At 41.5% G+C, this 22078-nt stretch overlaps 1 protein-coding gene across 12 annotated transcripts in view; it reads right to left on the bottom strand.

Moving 5' to 3' along the window:
- Nucleotides 1-22078, bottom strand: part of PDE1C (phosphodiesterase 1C) — a 493351-nt gene that overhangs the window by 5076 nt on the left and 466197 nt on the right. For 6 of the 12 annotated variants that reach the window (XM_082691797.1, XM_082691805.1, XM_082691811.1 and 3 more), the window contains one exon: nt 15931-15999. The exons of 2 other annotated variants lie outside the window; for them this stretch is intronic. In XM_082691797.1, coding sequence (XP_082547923.1) covers nt 15931-15999 — 69 coding nt within the window. Of the gene's footprint in view, nt 1-8770; nt 8973-15930; nt 16000-17007; nt 17130-22078 lie in introns of those variants that run through there. 4 more of the 12 variants (XM_082691809.1, XM_082691808.1, XM_082691806.1 and 1 more) reach the window with 4 other exon arrangements.

The following is a 22078-nucleotide window of genomic DNA, read 5'->3' as shown; positions in this document are numbered from 1 at the left end:
GTTTGCTGGCATTCTGATTGTCTGAACAAAAACTCCCCTTGCCACCAGAGTCACTGCAAATAGAGTTGAACCTGCTGATAGAGATCGGCTTCCCACCAAGATTGTGGAAATACTTATATGCCTGCTGTCGCCCTTACTCAAAATGTTGGAAAAAAAGAAAAATTCATACAGTGCTGTTTTATAGGCATTGATTGTCTTTCCAGTCTGCGGGGGTATGTGATTTGATGACAGAACAAAACAGCAGAACTGGGGATAAGGACACCATCTTGAATTTCGTGGAGACCTTTGTTCTGGGGTGCTGGCCTGGCCTCCTAGGGCTCTTTCATTTGTCTACTGGCTATTCCCAAGATACTGGAAGAGGATCGGATCCTTCTGCTTTCGACGACTACACACGTCCCACACCTGAACCCAAGCAGTAGTGTCAAAATCCACCTCTCCTCTTCTGGGGGTAGAGAAGAAGAACCAAACTGGGCATAGAATCCCATCTCTCCATATGCTTGATTATTAGCAAGTTAGACCTTTTTTTTTTTTTTTTTTTAAATCTTGGGGACATAGTCACAAAATCTGCTCTCATCTCTTAAAGCAATGTACTTGCTGGAAGCCGTCTAATTAGCTAAGGAAGGTTTGACAAAGGTACATATCATCATTGCACAGACCCTGGATTTGGGAGTCATTATCTATATTACTTTCAAATTACTTAGGAAAAGAAAAGTGCAAGACAAAAATCGATACATCACCATCCTTTATTTCACAATTACATACAGTATTTGTTTTTCATAAAAGCAATGCTTTTTGAGGAGTTTTAATCCCCATTTGTTTAAATCACCTTTCTCGTGAACACCACAGTTCTCCCAAAAGTGTGTATGATCTCCCTTTCCTCGGCCACTGCCAATCTATCTGTTTTTCCCTCTCCGCTCCTTTGAGAGGTCTTTGAGACCATTTTGCTTGATGGTCACTTTTCTTGTGGTGTGGGAGACGAGTGTATAGAATTATTCTTCAGAAAATAGATTGAGATTCGTCCTAAATTAAATTAATATAGTTGATAGTTCCGGTATTGCAATGTAAAAGAGGGTTTTTAAAGTGTTTCTCAAATACCCTTCAATGAAGTTGTGAGTGTGATAGGTATTGTTGGGGGACAGGGAGGTTCCTTAGTCAAAAGGTAAACTACTATCTTCCTGGCGGGACCTCTCAGGCACCTAAATAGTGGGGATGTGTGTTAGGAATCCTGGAGAGAAGCCAACAGCATGTGGTTTTTCTCCATTTTATTAGCTTAGGGAACTCCTTTACAGGGATATCTCCCAGTGTCCAGCAGAAAAGACTGGCCTAATTCCTCATCCTTATCTTACAGTATCATATCATATACTATCAGAAATCCTTACTTCAGCACACCTTGTTGTTTTGTACTAAGTGAAAGCAGGCTGCACAGAACTATCACCAGTCCTCACCTACTGTCTGTCCTGCCTAGTCTCCGTGAGTTTAGTAACAGCCTGTGTGGGGATCTGTCTCTGTTCTTCCCACCCTCTCTGACTTCACGGGGATCTTCCCCAATCTCTCATGCGGCAGCAGCAACTCCATCTGGAGAATTTCTGAATCTCTGTTGCAGAACCCTACCTCTGAGGGCAGCAACTTGGTCTGCTCTTAATTTCTGAATAAATTTGAATATTAGCACCTTCTTAAAATAAAAAGTGTTGGACATATGTTTTCTGCCCTTTCAAAGATAATATCATGATACCACCTTTGGGGGAAGAAAACATTTCCATTCTAGACTTTTTCTACCTGCATTCACACACACACACACACACACACACACACACACACACAAGTAATCATTTGTTGCCTCTGAAATGTTGTTTTACATGAGGAATAAAATCCCACTGCCATACATTTCATTTCTAAAAGCAGGTCTACTTGCAGTATCCGCCTGATGGAAAGTTCTTATAAAAATGCACAAAAATCATTCACGAGTTTTGAATTGCAAGGGATAGGAATGCTAACATCAGCTCCATCAAGGACGGAATGATGAAAGAACCAAACTTGTCATTTTCGTGTCGGGATTCACCGCTGTAAGATAGTTATGACATAAGACAACACATTGTTTACTAGGCACAATGCTAATAATTTAATGTGAATCTTCTCTACAATCCTATGAAGCAAGTGCTGTTATCCCCCCCTTTTGGGGCAAGGAAAACTGGAGCTTAGAGAACTTAAGGAACGTGCCAAAGCCTACACAACTGATATGCAGGAAGTCTGGATTCTGGATTCTGGATTCACGCCCAAGCGGCTCAACTTCAGAGCTTTCACCCAATATTTAAAGCAATTTTGCACTGAGGTTCAGAGTAAGTTTTAATAATTACCACGATAAGTTATGAGAGTCAAAATAGTACCTCATTTCTACTCTCAGTGTTTGAGTATATAATCTGTGTAATAGACAGGATTCTTGAACATGCTCATTAGTAGCTAAAGTCACACTTCCCCCAAAGCAAAAGCAAATCACCTCCCTCAACAGACACACACTTAATATAATTTGTGGTCATAGCTCAGGAAGGAATTATATAAAGGTCTCTTAAGTAAGTGCTTTTATCTCTCCCTTCACTTAGGCCAGGTTGGAATGTTAACAGGAATTCCAAAAGTCACGACTGTTGATGAGCAGTCAAGCCAAGCAGAGCTCCAGGATCTTGGGTAGGTGCTTAACTGGGTTGTCCTTACCCAGGCCGCATGTGATAACCACCTACGGAGATTTTAAAAATCCTGATACTCAGGTCATACCCCAGATCAATGAATGAAGAATCTATGCGGGTTTGTCTGAGACCTCAGGAGTTTTTAAAGCTCTTCAGATAATCTCACCATGTGTGAGGTTGAGAGCTACTGTTTTGGTCTCTCCAAATGTCTCCTTCCTTATCTTCACAAAAAACAATAGTACCAATGTTTTGCACACACTGAAAGTGTTGTGGAAACTGTGGAGAGCTAGCTAATGTTGCTGCTGTAGTTTGATCACAACAAACTGCCTGGGGTGGGGAGAAGTCTTACATGAATCTGTTAAGGTTACGTGTGGTCTTCACAATTATGCTCTCCCCCATCCCCTCCTGCCCACTGTTGGGCTGGCAGGAAGGGCTACTAAAGATGGCGAAAGTTCCCGCCACAAGACCTGAGCTCGGACAGGAGAACAAAGGCCCAAGCAGGAATCTGAGACCCTCCCGCTCCGGGTTCCCATAGACCAATGGGACCCTGACAAGCAGGAATCTGAGACCCCTGCCCCGGGCTCCTGTGGACCAATGGGATCCCGATGAGCAGGCGGGATATCCAAATAAGGGAAACTTGCCAAAAGACCCCGAGCTTTCCCCAAGACCCCTTAAAAGCCCCCTCCTCCCTGCCTTGGGCGCAACTTCTGCCACTCTGCTTTCCAGAGTCGCGGAACCTCGCCCGAGGGTGCCCACCTCCTCCCGGCGCAACTTTCCTGGCTCCCCTTCTCCTGAGCCCTGAAACTTCGCCGGAGAGCATTTTTAATAAATCTTGCCTTGCACTCACTTTGCCTGGTGTTGTGTTTATCTCGCTGGAAAATACTTTACACCCACCACATTTTGTTCTTCTTGTCCGGTCTACCAGGAAGACAAAAGCTCTGAGGAATGAAAAGGCATTCTTTTGTTGGAGAAAGCAACTTTGGTGCTCTCATTTGAGGATTGTTAGACCCGCACCAAAAACAGCCAACCCTGAGATGAACCATTGTTTTCTAAATAAATCTCACTTGTGGGAAAGGAAAAAATAAGACCAAAGAGCACGTTCCTGATGTCTGACTGAGGAGTAAGAGTGAGACCTTTGCAGGCGGAAATCTAGTTTCAAAGCCTGCTTCTACCATTCCTGGTTTGTTTTTGTTTTCTTTCCTGGGCAGGTCACTTCACCTGTAAGCTCCACATTTCTCCTCTGTAGCCCGGGTGTACCAGTGCTGTCTATCTTGCAGGACTGCTAGGATGACTCAGCCAGACTGGCTATGTCAAGGATTTCCTACAATGTCTGGCATAAAGAATGCCTTCGGTCCATGATGAATTCTCTTAAGATCATCATCGTAATAGTGATCATGTCCAAAGGTAACTCCCGGTGGATAAAGAGGGACTAAACCCTGAACAGACAGATGCCAGAAGACTTCTCGGACAGGCACTGACATTTCTTGCAGGACTGATTTTGGGCTGCAAGTGTTGCTCAGTTTGAGATAATCTGCCTGATGTTTCTCTATGTCTCTGGATTTGTCTCCCTTCTGGACTCTTTCTAGCTTCTTTCTGGGATATCTTTTCAGATTATCTGGAATTCCAAACCAGGCTTATGTCTGATTCTGACCAGATCAGCCACATTAGCTAATTTGGCATGAATTAGTGACATTTTGAAGGTGAGCTCATGAGAAAATACAAAATCAGCCAAAAGTCTCCATTCAATGTTAGCATCAGCTTCACAGAGGACTGAATCAGGAAGGGTTCATCGCATTGCCAAGGTAGAAGCATTTCCTTTAAACCTCTAGCATTTGGCTAAACTGGCTTTCCAAGCTGGTCTTTTCCTTAAGGGAAGAGTGGAAGATACTAATTTGTTTCAACAGAAAAACAGACTTGGTTCTTGTTCATTATCTAGGCTTCCCATGAGATGCTTAAAAAAATGGAAGTGAAACATAACAACCTTTTAGAAACCCAAGGCTCTACTGTTTAAGGAGACCAGCAGCAGGGTCTCCGTCCTCTATAGTTTTCGGTGTTTTTACATCCCTGATTGCAGCTGCCCCCATCCTTGGAAAGGGCCAGAATCAGTTCTGTCTCTACCCCCTCTATGCTGCGGGCACACGATTTCAGTTTCCCACATAGAGAACAGAGCTGAGAAGTCTCACCACAGAGAGCTATGATGAGAAGGAAAGGAATCACGCATGTGGAGCCGTCAACATGGTATGGGCACGTAGTAGGTGCTGCCTTGCTCTTGCTTTCCATCCCTTCCTGGAAGGTTTGCAACTGCCAGGAAAATTCAGCAGTGTCACACTTTCCCAGTTAGGGAATTCATCTGTCTCCTCAAGACACAAACAGCATTATACTGAGGCCACACAGCTCGGTATCTCTTCCTTTTGTAGCAATACAATTTAGCAACATTAACCCAGCCAGAAAATCACTCATATACTAGGCATATTAGATGTACTGTTGTCTACTCTTAAACTCTTCAAGGTGTATTTTATATTAAAACAACAATAATGATGGGCACGTGGGTGGCTCAGTTGAGCACCTGCCTTCAGATAGGTCATGATCCTGGGTCCTGGGATCGAGCCCCACGTCAGCATGGGGCTCCCTGCTCAGTGGTTAGTCTGTGTGTCTCTCTCTCCCCTCCCCCATTCGGGTTCTCTCTCACTCGCTCTGCTCTCTCTCCTTGACAAATAAATAAAAAACATTTTTAAAAACACTACAATAATGAAATCCATCATCTATATTTTAAAAGATGCTGGCTCTCTAAGGATTTCACCTCAAAAGTGAGAATGCTAAATAATTCACTGATTCCATATTTTCTTTTTTTTTTTAAGTTTTTATTTATTTATTTGATAGAGAGAGAGAGAGAGAGCACAAACAGGGGGAGGAGGGGCAGAGGAAGAGGGAAAAGCAGAGTCCCCGCTGAGCAAGGAGCCTGATGCAGGGCTCAATCCCAGGACCCTGGGATCATGACCTGAAGTGAAAGCAAACACTTAATGGACTGAGCCACCCAGGCTCCCCTGGTATCATATTTTCACTTCACAGAGCAATGAGCACAGAAACTGTGCTACCTAGAAGGAACTGAGGTGACACTGCATGTACCAAACCACTACCTAAGATAGACAGATGACCCCGTCAGCATTTCCAGGCCCCCAGAGGAACCTATGTCCATAGGAAAAAGATAAACCACATGGTTTTGTTGCCCTTCATCCAGCCCGAAGCTGTTTGCTTCCACCTGCAGTTCTCAACCCTGGCTGCACCTCAGATCACCTGAGAAGCTTTAACGTTTACTGACTCCTGCCCGCAGGAGTCTCTGAAGCAATCCAGCATTTTAAGATGGAACCTAAGCCATCAGTATGTTGGTTATGTCCAGTGACTCTAACGTGTACCCAGGTAGAGAAACACTGGCTTGAGTGCCAAGTTGGTTTTGAGACTAAGTCAACTTACACTTTGGTATTGAGGGATGCCTAGGGCAGCTGGCAAGATCTTATCATTACATGCAGGAGCTACCAACCCTTGGCCATGTGCTAAGATCTGTGATAAGAATTGAACCCATGAGGGATGTCTGGTTGGCTTGTGCCTTCGGTTCAGGTCATGATTCCAGGACCCTAGGGTCAAGTCCTCCCTCAGACTCCTTGCTCAGCCGGGAGCCTGCTTCTCTGCCTGCCACTCCCCCTGCTTGTGTACTCTTTCTCTTTCTTTCTGTCTGACAAATAAATAAATAAAAATATTGAAAAAAAGAATTGAACAGGTGGTATGGTACTATTACAAGAGAAGCTTAACCCAGTGATGTGCTGGGTTGGGACAGCACAGCACTGGGTTAAGCTATTACTACCTGTAAGATTCTAAGGAGATAAACTATCCCGGAACTTGGGTTTTTTGTTTTTGTTTTTTGTTTCTCTGTAAAATGGGAAGAATATGCATGGTGCTGTGAGGATTTTAAAGGGGATGTAAATGAGATCATGTGTATATAATGTAAATGAGATCATGTATATATAGTACCTTGTAAACTTGTGGACTGCCAGGATGTCGTAGGTACATGGTATGTGGCAACCATTATCCCATAGCACAGGGGTGAATGATCCTCACTGAGGGCCTTTTAGTGGTGCCCTCCCTGATGGATTTCTTATTCTAGAGTAGAAAAGTCATATAATTCTCCACACAACTGGCTATCACTACATGGAAGACCTTACCAAACAATGAAGAGGTTAACTTAATAAATTTATTTGTGAGCACTTGGCAGAGAACACGTCATTCTGATTCACGGAAAACTAATCATCCAAAATGTGCATGTATATATGGATGTATATATCCGCTACCCGAGGAAACCACTTTGCTGGAACGAATTGTCCTTCGAAGCAAAGCAAAAACATTTAGCCCACATTCTAAACTATTTATACAATGTACAAATACGAATGTTCGTGCAATCACGATGGACAAAGCCTAACCATGAATGTGAATGAGTGCTGGAAATCCTGGCTGGGACAGGAAGTGTGCCTTAGACAACCAACCAGGATGAAAGAAGTTTCAGTCCCTGTGTTCTAATCTTGATGCAGCTGGGAAAATAACAAGGGCACTTTTGCTTCTTAGGAATCTTTGCATTTATTATGCTGAGGCATAAACATTCTTCAAGTCACCTTCATTGGAAGCTATTCTTAAATCAAGGACACCCTGGTTTTTTTTAATGCTTCTTTATGCTTTACCCCACAGATAATCAATCCTAGCTACACACCAGGGTATTCGGCACACTTGCATTCCCAGAACCTACTCACAGAACTGGTAACAGGGGGTGCTAAGAAATATTTAATGAATGAGTGAACTACTCTGTGTCACATTTGGTAACCTTCATAAACCTCCTGCTTACCAAAGAATAAATGAGTCACTTAGAATAACCGCCAGCTGGCAAAGTTGATCGGCATCTACAGACCCTGATAGTTCCTTCTTGCCTCCACCACAATGTCTTGATTTGCTTCCCAGGGTTGCTCCAGGAAGGGAGTCAGCAAGTTCCTTCCCTTCGAAGTCTCCAGTCTGAAGCCTGAACACTCCTGCATTAGACAAACACTACAACCTCAGCTGGTTTCTACAGGTCTTCCTAGAGTCTGGAGAGGCACTGAGGCATGGGGTTTGAACCACTTTCCCTCTGACAAAGAGGTGAAAGAGGAGGAACAATTAAGTAGGCTGGAAAACAAGCTCTCTTCTTAGACAATGGCTGGCGATTCAATGCCCTGCGACCTGACCATTTAATGATTAATAGTTCCATTTGATAAATGACTATTTTAATTAATCAAACAAAGAACAAGAAAGTCCTCTCTCAAGGAGGGATCATCTTCAGTTTAGCTCTTTCTCTTTGTTTGCCCCAGCAGACCCAATGTATGTGAGGCATGCTGTTTCAAATGAGAAAAATATCTTGGAGAAAAACTAAGTCTTCTCCTTAAGCTTTTCCCGTCCATGTGTGCAGTTGTCCACATGTGCATATGAAATGGGTAGTGTAAGGCTTAGTCAGGAACTCTGCCCTTTGTTCATACCTGCAAGGACCTATCCTAGAAGAAGCCTGAAAAGCTAAATTTCACCAGGTTTCTGAAGCTCTAAAGTGCTAAATCAATACGTCACAAATGAGTTTTGATCCAATCTACAGAAAGAATGACAACGGCCATCCCTCAAACTGAACTTAAGATAAAAGAATTACAAAGAGAGCACTCAATGGAATCTTCACTTAAAAGACAGTGCAGGATCCCTCTGCACCCACGGCTGCACCTGAAAAATTAGTGCAGGGGTAATTGGTCTAATCCCCGGGCAGAGTAAGGAAGGTGGTTACAGTACGGACTATTTGACATCAGTCTTTACCCAGGAGCAATGAAACTCAAGCAAATAGCATGGGCTTGCCTTGCCTTGCTGCCTGCTAACTTCCGGCAAGCTGCTTACCATGTAGGCTCCAGTTCCCTGATTTGTGAAATGGAGATAAGGGAACTTCCTTAGAGAGTTGTCATGAGGATTCAATAAGATCATGCATGTTAAGAATCCAGCATTATCCCTGATAGTTAATAGATGTGCAATACAAATCAAAGTACTTATTGTTAAAAACCTGTATTAGGGAGATCGGAAGTTACTTTTTGAAGTTTACCACTCATTACTTATAATACACATAATACTTGGTCTTGGTTTAATAATAATAAAAAAAAAATCACAAGCTTCCTAAAATGTCTTCAGACCTCAGAGCTGGTCAGTTCTCTTCTGAGGAAGCCTCTGGATGGACGTTTTATCCGTAGTCCCCTAGAATAGGACACACGACAATGTCATTGCAAGCCAGCTGGCATCTCTACACGCAGACTCTTTCTACGTCAGTCATGGAGGTCAGAAGCAGAGCTGCATCTACGCCGACACTAGGGTGCACACCAGCAGCCGCACGCACACAGGAGCCATCAGCTATCGGCTACAGCAAAAGTGATGGTACTATACCTTTCTGTCTAAGGATTCTTCCAGAAAGTGACATGACTGAGGCGCCCTGGGGAATCTGCTCAGAAGTCAGTCACTGACTAGGCTCCATCGTTAGCGGTCATGACTGTGAGTAGTGCTGAAGCTCTGGGCCACTCCTCCAGTGAGAGCCAATGTTTCCTCAGCTCTCCACCATTTCCAGCCCACCCATGGAGTGTGATTGGGTTCACAGACCTCATAGGGCATAGTAGAAGGTTGTTCTAGAAAAAAATCAGCTGCAGGTGCTATTACTTTACTACATGAGAGTCACTTTGCTATAGATATGAAAAGGATCAAGGTGCTGTCCCCAGGAGAGTTTCCCAGTTGCTGGAGCTTTAGGACGACCCCTTTGATAATTTCAGAAGCCACACAAGCAGTTCCTTAATGAAATGGTCTCTGGTGGCTTCTGGACTGAAGCATGTTACCAGCGGGCTTTCTTCATATCTGAATCCTCATACACCAACACCCATCTCTCCCAATATGTTAGAAAGGGAAAACATTAAATTTCTCTGAAATATATGTGAAATCTCATTTATGTGGATGAAACTAAATAAAACTGCCTTAGGACACAGCAATATGTTTGTCACTTAAAATTCTTAATACATAATATTTTGAGCATATAGAAAAGTCGGGATAATAATAATAATGTCAAGTTCTCATGTATTTTCAATATAATTTAATCAAATTTTAACATTTTGCATATTAGCTCATAAGTTTATTTAAGGAGATTAAATGTCACAAATAGAGTTAAAGTACCTAGTACACTCTTCCAGGATACTTCTTTTCCCCCCATCACACAAAAGGCATCATCTAGAATTTGATATCCCTGTGCATATGAATACTCAATTATTGCATTTGTATGCATCTGTTAAATAGCTAATATTTTTGCTTGTTTTAAGGGATAATATAAATTGTGTTAGATGGTATACATCTTGTTGCAACTTGCTTTTCTTGTTGTATATTACATTAAGCATTGTTTATAATAGCAAAAAATGAATAATAACTGTCAACAGGAGAATGATGAAACATTCTTTGGCTCATTGATATAACAGACTGCTGAACAGATATTAAAATGGACAAGTTTTTCAAAGAAGTGCCTTTTTATTTCGAATAGAATTTCTTTAGCAACATGTTAGCAAACTTTCATTCTGTAGGTTTTTCTTTTTTTTAAAGATTTTATTTATTTATTTGTCAGAGAGAGAGAGAGAGCAAGAGCGAGCACAGGCAGAGTGGCAGGCAGAGTCAGAGGGAGAAGCAGGCTCCCCACGGAGCAAGGAGCCCGACGTGGGACTCAATCCCAGGACGCTGGGATCATGACCCCAGCCGAAGGCAGCCGCTTAACCAACTGAGCCACCAAAGGTGTGCACTTAAAAGCAGGATAGAACTGGATTTTGCTTTCCTTATCTAATCAGATAATCACTTATTTGTGGAGCATAACAAATAACAAATAACATTGGAGGACAAGGGGAGATGGAGAGAAGAAGGTAGTTGAGGGAAATTGGAAGGGGAGGTGAACCGTGAGAGACTATGGACTCTGAAAAACAATCTGAGGGTTTTGAAGGGACGGGGGTGGGGGCGGGGAGGTTGGGGGAAGCAGGTGGTGGGTATTAGAGAGGGCATGGATTGCATGGAGCACTGGGTGTGGTGCAAAAACAATGAATACTGTTACGCTGAAAAGAAATAAAAAAATTTTTAAAAAAGATAATCTCTCATATATTAATACCAGAATTTAGGCCGTTTGCAATTACTATTATTACTGATATTTTTGGACTTCATTCTACTACCTAATTTTTGTTTTGTTTTATATTTGATTCTACCATCTAATGTTGTAATCATTCTTTATTCCTTTTCTTCCTTTCTGTCTTCTATTAAATTTATAGATTTTTATATTCCCTTTGTTGTTCAGTTCTCCCATTTAAATGTTATAGGGTATATATCAATTATTTTATTAATGATCCTTTGTGTTAAAAAGTTACAAAATTACAAAATTCTGCCCAAACACAAAATAGATTCTAGCAGTCCTTAACATTCCACTGAATAAGCCTCTTCCCAGCTGTAAGCTTCCCTTTCCTATTTTAACACAGAAATTGGACTTTTTTAAAACTATTTGCTCAAATTTACCAAAATGTTTTATTTACTTGTGTGCATGCCATTTATTCTTGTATCTCAAGATGCAAGAAGATACACTTTGCTTTTTTTTTTTAATGTATATCCCTTAATCTTTCTTTTAATGAAGTCTGCAGTTGGTAAACCATGTCATTGTATACCTGAAAATGTTTTTACTTTCCCTTCACTCATAACTAATAAGTGAACTGTTTTAGTTATTATATATTGATTTACTTTCCCTCAACACATGGTAGATACATTTTCATTGTCTTCTGGCATCTACTATTACCAATGCAAATTTTGCCATTATTTGGTTGTCACTTTATTTTAAGTGACCTGCTTGAATATAGCCAGCTTCCCATGACATTAAAGAATTTCTCATTCTTGAGTTAATTTTTGGCAACCTCACACAATAGCATTAGATAAGCATTTGGTTTTATTTAGGCATGGCAGCTGAGCTGCGTTTTCCACCTAAGGTGAGTCTTTAGAGCTATTTATCTATCTTCCATGCTTTCATTTTTTATTGAGATATAATTCACATACCATAAAATTCATCACTTGAAGTGTACAGTTCAATTACCATACTTGCAGGGTCATGCAGCCATCACCATATCTAATTCCAAAACATTTCCATCACTACGAAAAGAAATCCCATACCCATGAGAATTCACTCTTCATTCTTCTCTCTCCTCAAGATTCTAACCTATTTTCTCTTTTGGGTAAGACTATTCTGTATATTTCACATAAATGAATCATAAAATATGCAGCCTTTTGTGCCTGCCTTCTTTCACTTAGCAAATGTTTTCATGGTTCATCCATGTTGTAGAATGTATCAATACTTCAGTCCTTTAGATAAGTAGTAGATAATATTCTATTGTATGGGGGCGCCTGGGTGGCTCATTCAGTTAAGCATCTGCCTTCAGCTCAGGTCAGGGTCTCAGGGTCCTGAGATGGAGCCTCAGATTAGGCTTCCTGCTCAGTAGGGAGTCTGCCCCACCCTCTCCCTTTGCCTCCCTCCCTGCTCGTGCTCTTTCTCTCATATAAATAAATAAAATCTTTTTTAAAAAGCTATTATATAGATTAGCACATTTGGTTTATATATTCATCACTTGGTAGACATTTAGTTTCTCTCCACTTCTTTAGCTATTATGAATAATACCACTTTGAATATCTGTGGATAAGTTTTTTTGTAAACATATCTTTTCAGTTCTCTTAGGAATATACCTAGGAGCAGAATTGCTGTGTCATTTGGTCACTGCATGTTTAACTTCTTGAGAAACTACAAAACTCTTTTCCAAAGTTGCTGCACCATTTTACATCCCCAGGAGCAATGTACAAGGCTAGTAATTTCTCCACATCATCGTCACACTTACTATTATTGTCTCAATTCTAGCGCATGTACAGTAGTATGTCATTATGGTTTTGATTTGCATTTCCCTAATGACTAATGATGTTGAACATCTTTTCAAGTTCCATTTGTATCTTTTTTGGAAATATGTTTATTTAAATCCTCATTCCTCTTTTCAATTGGGTTATTTATCTTTTTATTGTTGATTTATAAACATTCTTTACATATTCTGGATACTAGAGCCTTTTCAGATACATGATTTTCAAATATATTCTTCCATTCTGTGGACTTCTTTTCCACTTTCTTAATAGTGTCCCTTAAAACACAGAATTTTTATCTTTAATGAAGTTGTGTTATACATTTTTCATCTGGGTTTTAGGCGTCATATCTAAGAAATCACTGTCTAATACAAGGTCATAAACATTTATCTCTGTATAATCCTCTAAAAGTCTTATGGTTCATGCTCTTTCATTTTTTGATATGGTTCCCTGTCTTGGTTCCCTGCTCTTAAGTCCTAAGGACAACATTAATTCTCTTTTTGGCTGTGTTTCACATTGTTTTTCCCTTTCTTTTTCCAAGTTCCAATGATTACATGCCTGTTTGCTTTTTTAAATTTCAGATTTCGAATGGCTTCTTTTGCATACCTCTGTTTTGGGGTTTTTTTTCTGAATAATTTTATTGTATTGTTTTTCAAGGGTTAGTAGCCCTCTGTTTGGCTCTTTGACTATCCTTAAACACGATATTTTAAATTGCGTGACAGCCCACACCAAGAGTTTGTGGGAGAAGCATTTGAGTCAATGGAGGCAACATGGTATTCCTGAGATAGGAAGAAGTAGCAAGCTGGCCATTGTAATGAGTGTTGTGAAGAGTATCTGCTAGACAAAGCACAGTTAATTATGTGACGTACTTTGAGAACTACCCACTCCACTTCTACAGGGTTTGGAATGGTCAGAATTCAGTGCCTAAGACACCCAACTTAGGATCAGTTTGAATTGACACACTAAGGCCAAAGACAAGATGGCAGCAACTCTGACTCAAAAGCCTTAGAAAACTAGCAGGCCAACGGTAGGCCCCCAGCACAGCCGGTGAGAACCAGATCAGCTGTCCAGAATGATGTCAGAGGTGCCATGTGACCCAGGAATGTTATAACCTTACAGAGAAAAACAAACACCATCAAAACACACTGCATTTGTTTGGTTTGGAGCTGTTTTCCTCCTAATGTCTCTAGTCCTAAAAACACCAAAACCACAAGCAGGAACAAGATGAAAGAGGCTTCCAGAGACCACAGAGCAAGGTCCTATCAATACTAAAAAGCGAGTTAGTATAGTTAGTACATCTCCAAGTTTGAAAGAGTCTTTTCTGAAGGTGTTTGCCTTCTATACAGTCATAAATGAAATTGGGTAGTTCTCACACACACACCCACATACCCAGTCATATAGACATTAATGAGCAACCAATGCATGCTTGTCACCGTGACAGGCACTGGGGGAAAAAAAAAAAAAAAGACAGTCCCACCTTGGAAAAGCCACCTGTAAATGGGTAAAGAGACTTACAAGCGAATCATTATACGTCACTACTACTTCTACCTAGATGATTTGGGAAGACCACAAAGAGAAATTATCCAGAAAAAGAAAAGGTAAGGAGTATTCCAGGTAGAGTGACAGTGGCAAGAAAGCTCAAGGGCTACTCAGTGGACACGGAGTCCAGTTTTTGGACTACGGTAGGGGAGCTACAGAAGTGGAAGATGAAAAAGAAAACAAATAAAGATTATATTTCATCTAATCCAAGATGCCACTGATTGTAAAGTGAAGTATTATTTCATGTACAACCAAAAAAACAATGCTGCTCGTTCAGTTATAGCACAGCATTGCTTGCAAGACATTGCTACTGCAGAGGGACTAAAATGCAAGGCACTGTCCCTCTCAGAATGGATGAAATTCAGCAATTCCCAAAAGAAGAAATGCAAAATGACAAATTAACATTAGAAAAGAGATTCTTTTTTTAAAATGGTAAAATGAATGCACACTGCATATGAATATAATTTTTTCTCTTATCAGACTGGTAAAGTATTAATATTAGCATTAGCAAGAGCATAGTGAAAGGAAAACTCACCACTAAAAGTATAAAATACTACTACCTTCCTGGAAATCACTTTGACAATAATGTGTCAAGAACCTAAATACATATAAATTCTTTGAGCTAGTAATCCTCCCTATAGGAATCTATCCCAAATCCATACTTACTGACGCGGAATAGATTTTTGCACAGGAATATAAGGTTATTTATAATAACAAAAATATAAGCTACATAAAGGCCAAACTTATCAATGAATATATAAATAAATTGTGGTATAATACAAAATGTTAGTCTCTGATATATTACTTAATATTTAATAACACAGGGAAACTATAATGTAATAGTAAGTTTTAAAAAGGAGGAAACAAAATTCTATGTAGAATATGATTCCAATCTAGGAAAAAAAAAAGTATTTAATAAAGACTGGAAGGACAGGCAATTTTGGTTAGCTCCTCTTGCTAGTATTACTAACATTTTTCCTTCTTATAACTTTTGTTATTTTTCAAATTTGCCACTGTCTCTATTTATGACCTCTCCTTCTTCCTAAACAAATGTGTTCCTCCAAGTTTTACTTGTAAAAACCAAATTATGGTAGAGAAAATAAGCCTATACCTGGAGATGAAATGACCAACAGGTGCCCCTCATATTAAATAGTAAATACACAGGATCATCATGAATGCTTAAGAATTTCTGGTAAATGTCAGCTGATACCCAATACAGACCGTACATTACTTCCATATTTCAGTAGTAGAGATTATCCAAAAGTCAGTACTATGCTGAATTTACAAGCATTACTTCTAATCCTTATTGTCACGTAGACGGATGAGAAGCAGAGGTCGGAGAAGCTCAGTAGGTGTAGTGAGCTTGCACAACGTGAACAAGACAAAGCTGGCATTTGAACCCAAGTCTCTCACAAAGGCTAATACTCCCTCCCCTGTACCATCTGCCTCTCAGAGAAGTTCTTCCATAGCATGTCCAGACGAACATCCAGAAAGACCAAGATTCTACTCTTTCCATCAAAGAGCAGGAAAGATTATGAGCCACATATGGGTACCTTAGGTTCGTCCCTACAGGAATATTACAAATGTTGATGACAGAGGCAAAAATCTCTCTGATAACGTGGGGTGGACTGGAGAGATAAGGGGCCAGAGTCCCCGGCCATCAGAGAAACCAGTCCTCTCTGTTCCCTGTGAATGCTAAGATTATGGTGTGGTGCCATTTACCCACCTGGCAAGGTGAGGCGACTTGTGGAGCTAGTGCTTGGGGCTGGTGAGCCATGAGAGCGCTTCTTTGTGCCTGGAAAGAGGAAAAGAGGGGTAAGGAAGAGCAGGATCATGGACAGACCTGTTGGACGGGAAATGCTCATCTGAAACACTATCAAATGATCCAAATGTTTGGGTCTGAAAACAACATTTGGGAGAAGGCTGGGTGAGCTCATGGGAACATCATTCATCCCGTGGCCCAAAAGAGCCAGGAGCTCAGCCTTTACTTCTGTGCGCATGGTGGCTCTCGGTCTCCTAGTTGGTAGGTTGGTATGTTGGGGACCAACACACCATGGAGGAGGGCTGCACTTCAGATCCACCAGGGAGTGGATCTAAATATACAATATACAATTGCCCACGCACCACCCCCAGATTCTGTCTTCATTGTACTAGGGCAGAACTCTGGCATCAGTTTTTTTAAAGTCCCCCAGATGATGTTCATGTGCGTCCAGGGTAAAGATCTGCTGTTGTGGACGGGAAAGTTCTCAGTTTAGAATCGAGGTATCAGGCATGGGAAGTGGTGGGGCTAGGGGTTGTCCATATAGCCTTTACACTCTGCTGGACCTCACACAATTAACGTGAGTCTTTGGAAGCTCAAGTCTTCATCTGCACAAGGAGGGAAATCACACAGTGACCTCCAAGTGTTCTGGTGAGCATGAAAGGGACCTTGGTATGTGAGAGTGTGCAGGAGATTACACAAATGCTGGGTTATCGGGGTCTGTGAGCTCCCTGCTGCTGGCATCAGAACTCCCACTGGGAACGGATTTTCTATCTCTGTTCATACAAATGGTTTTATGGGCCATGAGGGAGTGAAAAGGCAGACCCCGGAGTGAGGATCAGGAAGGAGAGCAAAATGAAGGGAGGGCTGAGCTGTTGTGCAAAAGAACATTTACATAAATGTGTAAGTAAGTGTGTGTGTGTGAGTGTATACACACATATGTTCACATACATATTATATAGACACAGACATGCACATATAGAAACACATTCACATAGATACACATATATCTTACATATATACATGTATACAAAGATTATTTACTCATTCATTCATTTCTTTCTTTATTTTGCCATCCACAGTGGGGCAAAAGAGGCCTGGATTTCGGAAGCCAGCAACATGGCAGACGCCTGGAGTCTGAGCCCGGCAGAAGTACAGAGAGAATTCTTAAACAGAAGATACACATGATTTATGGTTATTCGTGTTACAAGTCCCCGACCCTATGCAAACTTTTTGTAAAGTCTACTTGGCACAGACAGGCCTGGGGTCTATGGAGGTTGTGTTCATTGAGAAACTGTGTGAGTCACCACAGTCCTGGGTAAAAATAACAAGATGACCCGTGGATTGATCTACATCTGAGGAAGCAGGAACTCGGGGCTGGAAGTGAACCCGAGTCACTGGTGAGATGTGGAGAACTACCCCCAGGATAGTGCTTGAGACAGCTTCATTTTAGTCTTAAAGAACAGGGTACTATGCTTGACATTCTGTGTTTATTATTATTATTATTATTGGCCGTAGTAGGGAGAGTGGTGTTAATAGTGGGAGGAGGACTAATAGTAAAAATAGAAAACACAAAATGAATCCAAATACCTCAGAGCCACAAAAATGGTTAATGTGCATGAGGTGAGAGAAGCTACATCTGGCAGAACTTCACGTCTCCATTGTCAGGTCTTGTATATGCCCTGAATATCAGAGTAGGCAGGGAAATCAGAGAGCCCAAACCTGGCTGTGACCGTGATTTCAAAGTCCCTGAGGAAATTTTTATAAATATGGCTTCCAGGGCCCTTTCCTGAGTCTCCTAAAGTGAAATATCCAGGGAACGGAGCTAGAAGTTTGCCTGTCAACAAGTTCCCCAGGTGGGTCTAATGACCATTGGCAGAATGAGGTGTCTCTGACACCCGAGTTGAAAAGATTTGCCCAAAGTGATGCTCTGGGTCAGGTCCAGGGCTGCCTTATTGCACAACTCCAGGGGGTCCGATTCATACCATATCCTACACAGTCAGCCCTGATCAGGGGTAATACCAGGATGCAGACCCATGCTTCTGACATTGTCCAGAGCCCCTTCTGATCCATGACAAGTGCCTCTGGGTTCCACTGAATCTGCATTTACACGGGGACGCTATGAACTCAAAGCATTTATCCCTCTGCTCACGAAACATTGTCCTTGTCTCTCTGTCCCTTTAGGATAGGGTTTCTCAGCAGCAGCACACCTGGGCCACAGGAGTAGGCTGTTCTGTGCATAGTAGGATGTTTAGCTGCATTCCTGGCCTCGACCACTAGGTGTCAGTAGCACTTCCCCTGTCGAGATCATCAAAAATGTCCTCTGGACCTCCGACGATGATAAATATTCCCTAGGAGCAAAACTGCCCTCAGTTGAGAACCATTGCTTTAGGATGGAGGCTGGGTTCAGGTTTTTTTATTCATAGCGGGGATTCACAATTTGACCACTTGGTCATTAGTAATAGTCATGCTATTACTAGTGATGCTATTACTAGTAATAGTGATGCTGCCCATCACGTAATTACTCTGTTTTAAGCACCATATTGGCTATAGACATTAAAATATACATTAGTTATCTTTTCTGATACTAACTCTCTGAAGGTAAAATAATTCCCATTTTGTGGAATTTGGAAACAAAATGAGTTTAAACAATTTGCAGAAAGCTACTGAGTGTCTGGGGCAATCCCTAAGCCAGGAGCCAGGATCCTTCAGAGTTCAAACCCAGAGAAACTTTCCCCCAAGACTCTTGCTGTTTTTTGACTAACCCCTTATCCAGAATTCCTTCAAATGCGGTTATCTTAAATTTGCCTAAGGACGAGAAAAACCTAAACAATAATTTTAATAAAAAGGAAAAACTAAACCAGATTCTCAAGCCCAACTGAGCACTGATGAGATAGGATTTCCTGAAGGACCTGGATATTTGACAAATGCCCCCGGTGATTCTGATCTTCAGGCAGGCTTGGAAAACTGCGCGTGAAAGAAATTTCCTTTTTCTTGTCTCACTGTTGGAAAATATGGCACTCCACTTTCTAGGATACTCTTTCCAGGATATCCATTTATCCATTTTCCAGGATACTCTTGTGAACCTGGGAGATCAAACGTAATGTTGCCTATGTGAGCGCTTGAAAACTTGCAAAGCACTGAATGACTGAAGCTTCCGGTGTTATTATTTGTAGAAACATTCCCTAGTACCAGGTGATTTCATAGAAATGCTTGGTACACTTCTTCTTCTTCTTCTTCTTTTTTAATCACCTACGATGATCTTTTAAATGTCTGCAGTTTTCTTGAGGCTGGCACCTTTTCATTCCCTTGGTATGTTCTTTGCAGGTGCTGAATGAGATGGGAACTTCTGGGAGCCTTGCACAGTGGAACAGTAAGACTACAAGCCCTCTAGACAGGGAATTAGTTTCTCTGTGTGCTTGATGAAATGCCTAATATGTCAGGTAAAGGGAGAAACCATCCATGCCTCTCCTAATCATGAGTCACAAACAGGTAGCAGGTGGAGACATATAAAATACCTGTTTGCAGTTTCCCCAACCCTTTAGGCGACATCATGGACCACCATGGGTGCTTAGGGTCTGAGTCAACCTCCCACTGGCTCCCTATTCATTGAAGTTGTGTTCCTGAAACCATTTTCCATGCCGCAGCCATCAAATTACCTACACTTAACTCATAGTTCCATTTGTGGAAATAATATTCAACTTCTGTAAGTTTTGTGTTCTAAAACTCTACCCCTTCCCTCGTTCCCATTCCCAAGGAAAACATCAGAGACACTAGCTGGAAGATCTAGTCTAAGTCCAGATCAGCTTCCAAATTGTGCCCTACTCTTCCGTGCCAGCAGAACATCTTGGGACTCAGAGAACCCTCTCTGGGATTTATTGTAGAAATCTACTTGGGATGCTCCTCTGTGAGTGACTTGGGAACTCACTGTCAGGGCTTTTCAATCCTGGCTACACATTAGGATCGTCTGGGGAGTTGTAAAGAACATATGCTGATACCCAGGCACTTCTCCCCAGAAATGCTGTTTAGTGGGTTTGGAGTGGGGCCCAGGCATGGGCATTTCTCAGTCTCCCCATGGAGCCTGCTCTGTGGCCATGAGTGAGAAACACACACTCAGTGAATATCTAACAATGGTATTTCAGTCGTCAGGGCAAGCCCTCTTGCTTCTGAACAACCAAGGTGCTTGATGCTTGATCCTCATAGATGATGTGCATCTTTTACATGGTTTCTTTTCATTTTTATTTAGGTTTCCAGGAAACTCAGATCCAATTTATGATATAATGCTGGGAACTGGGGGGGGGGGGGGAGGGTTGCAATTCAGCCTGCATGACCACACACTAACATTTACCATGGTTTACTCCATCTACGCTAGCTCCTTTCTGTCCCTGATTTTATTTTGCTTTCTTAAATTTTTTTAAAAATTGATGACGTTGATGTGATTTTAGAATTCCAAAATATTTTATAAATGAAGTACGTAAAATGAAACCATGAGTAAACAACTACATCAGGGCTGACATTGCCAAGTTTCATTTTCCTCATCTCTAAAAATTCAGAAACATTCATTTCAGGATACAATTGTGAGAATCAAGTCAGAGTTCACACGTACAAGTGCTTAGCAAACTGCTGTGCGATACAGTGTTTATTATTAGTTCATATTAGAAAGAAAGGGGTGTGTGTTTGTGCGTGTGTAGAGTCGCTAATATGTCATCTTTGGAAGATAAGCATTTTAAGGTCACAGATCACATTGCCCTTGACCCACGGCATGTGAATGTTCAAAGAATAAACAACCCAATCAGTCAGCTCGGGGCAGAAATGTCATCACTGCAGCCTGTGTGACTGGAAGTATCTTTTGACAAACGCATAGCTCTCAGATATTTCAAATTAATGTCCTTGGTTGGTTCAGCTAAAGGGCAATGAAACCAATTCATCAAGTGTCTGGAGCAGAGGACACTGATGGAAGTGACAACTGACCTTGGGGCAGATACACACACCTAAGACTCAGGACCGAGAGGTTAGCAGTAAACCCCAGGGATACGCAGCTTGATGTCGAACAAATCATTTCCCTTCTGCAAAACAGGGTGAGCACCGCCAAGCCTGCCGGGAAAGGGTATTTTAAGAGCCCTTGAGATCGAGCGTCATCATTAGTAATGGGGCAACAGCAGGAATGTTGTTACAAGCCAGCAGACAGATCCCACGGGCAGGGGCGGTGCTGAAAGACGGAAGTAGGAAAAGTGTTCATCACCCTCCTGGGCATTTTCAATCCCCTTCTTTTAGCATTTTGCAATGTCTGCCTTTGAGATACCCACAACCTCTGATCTCTACAGCTCAGCACATCTTCTAACACCTCTGTGTTCCACTTGGGGTGCAGCAGAAGGCAGCAAGACACTGCCTGCTGTCTTGGGACAAATCCCCAGTTCTGCCTCTTCCCATCCTTGACACAAGAGCATTAAGAGAAGCCTACATTCTGCTCAGGGCTGGGGCATCACTGAAGGAGTCTGGGGGGTTTCAAACCCAGCCATACTTCCCCAAGAGTCATTTTCCAATAGTATATCAATTAGCACCGCATATTCCTTTTTTCTTGCCCCATACACCCACTGGGATACCGTGCCTGCTTTATAACCAGATCTCTGTTCATCACAGAGAACAATGACGAAAACTACAAGAGCTATTCACAAGCAACACTACATGCTCTTTAGATATAGCTGTTTTAATAGGTGAACATGCTTTGGAACTGGGCCAGCAAATGACGAGTCAAGCAAATGTTCACAAGCTTTGACTCTGTAGCTGTACATCTATGAATTCATCCAATGGAGATATTCAGAAATGCAACAGAGCCTTATATACAAAGAACTTCCCTGCTATATTATTTACAGTGGCAAAAAAAATAAGTAAATAAACATGAAATGTGTGTGACTTAATTGTCTAACAGCAGAGAGTTGGTTAAGCAAACTGCTAGAGCCAAGTGAATTATTATTTTGCTACTGAAATTATATTAATAAAGAGGGTGTTTTTTTTTTAATGGGACAGTGCTTATAACCCAATGTTATGTGAACAAACCAAAACACAAAAATAAATATACAGCACTGTATGGCCTCTGCAAAGCAGAAACCATACG

Source organism: Mustela nivalis (genome assembly GCF_964662115.1).
Source record: "Mustela nivalis genome assembly, chromosome: 12".
NCBI lineage: Eukaryota > Metazoa > Chordata > Mammalia > Carnivora > Mustelidae > Mustela > Mustela nivalis.
The sequence above is the reverse complement of the archived record's forward strand: the minus strand, read 5'-3'. Positions and strand labels throughout refer to the sequence as shown.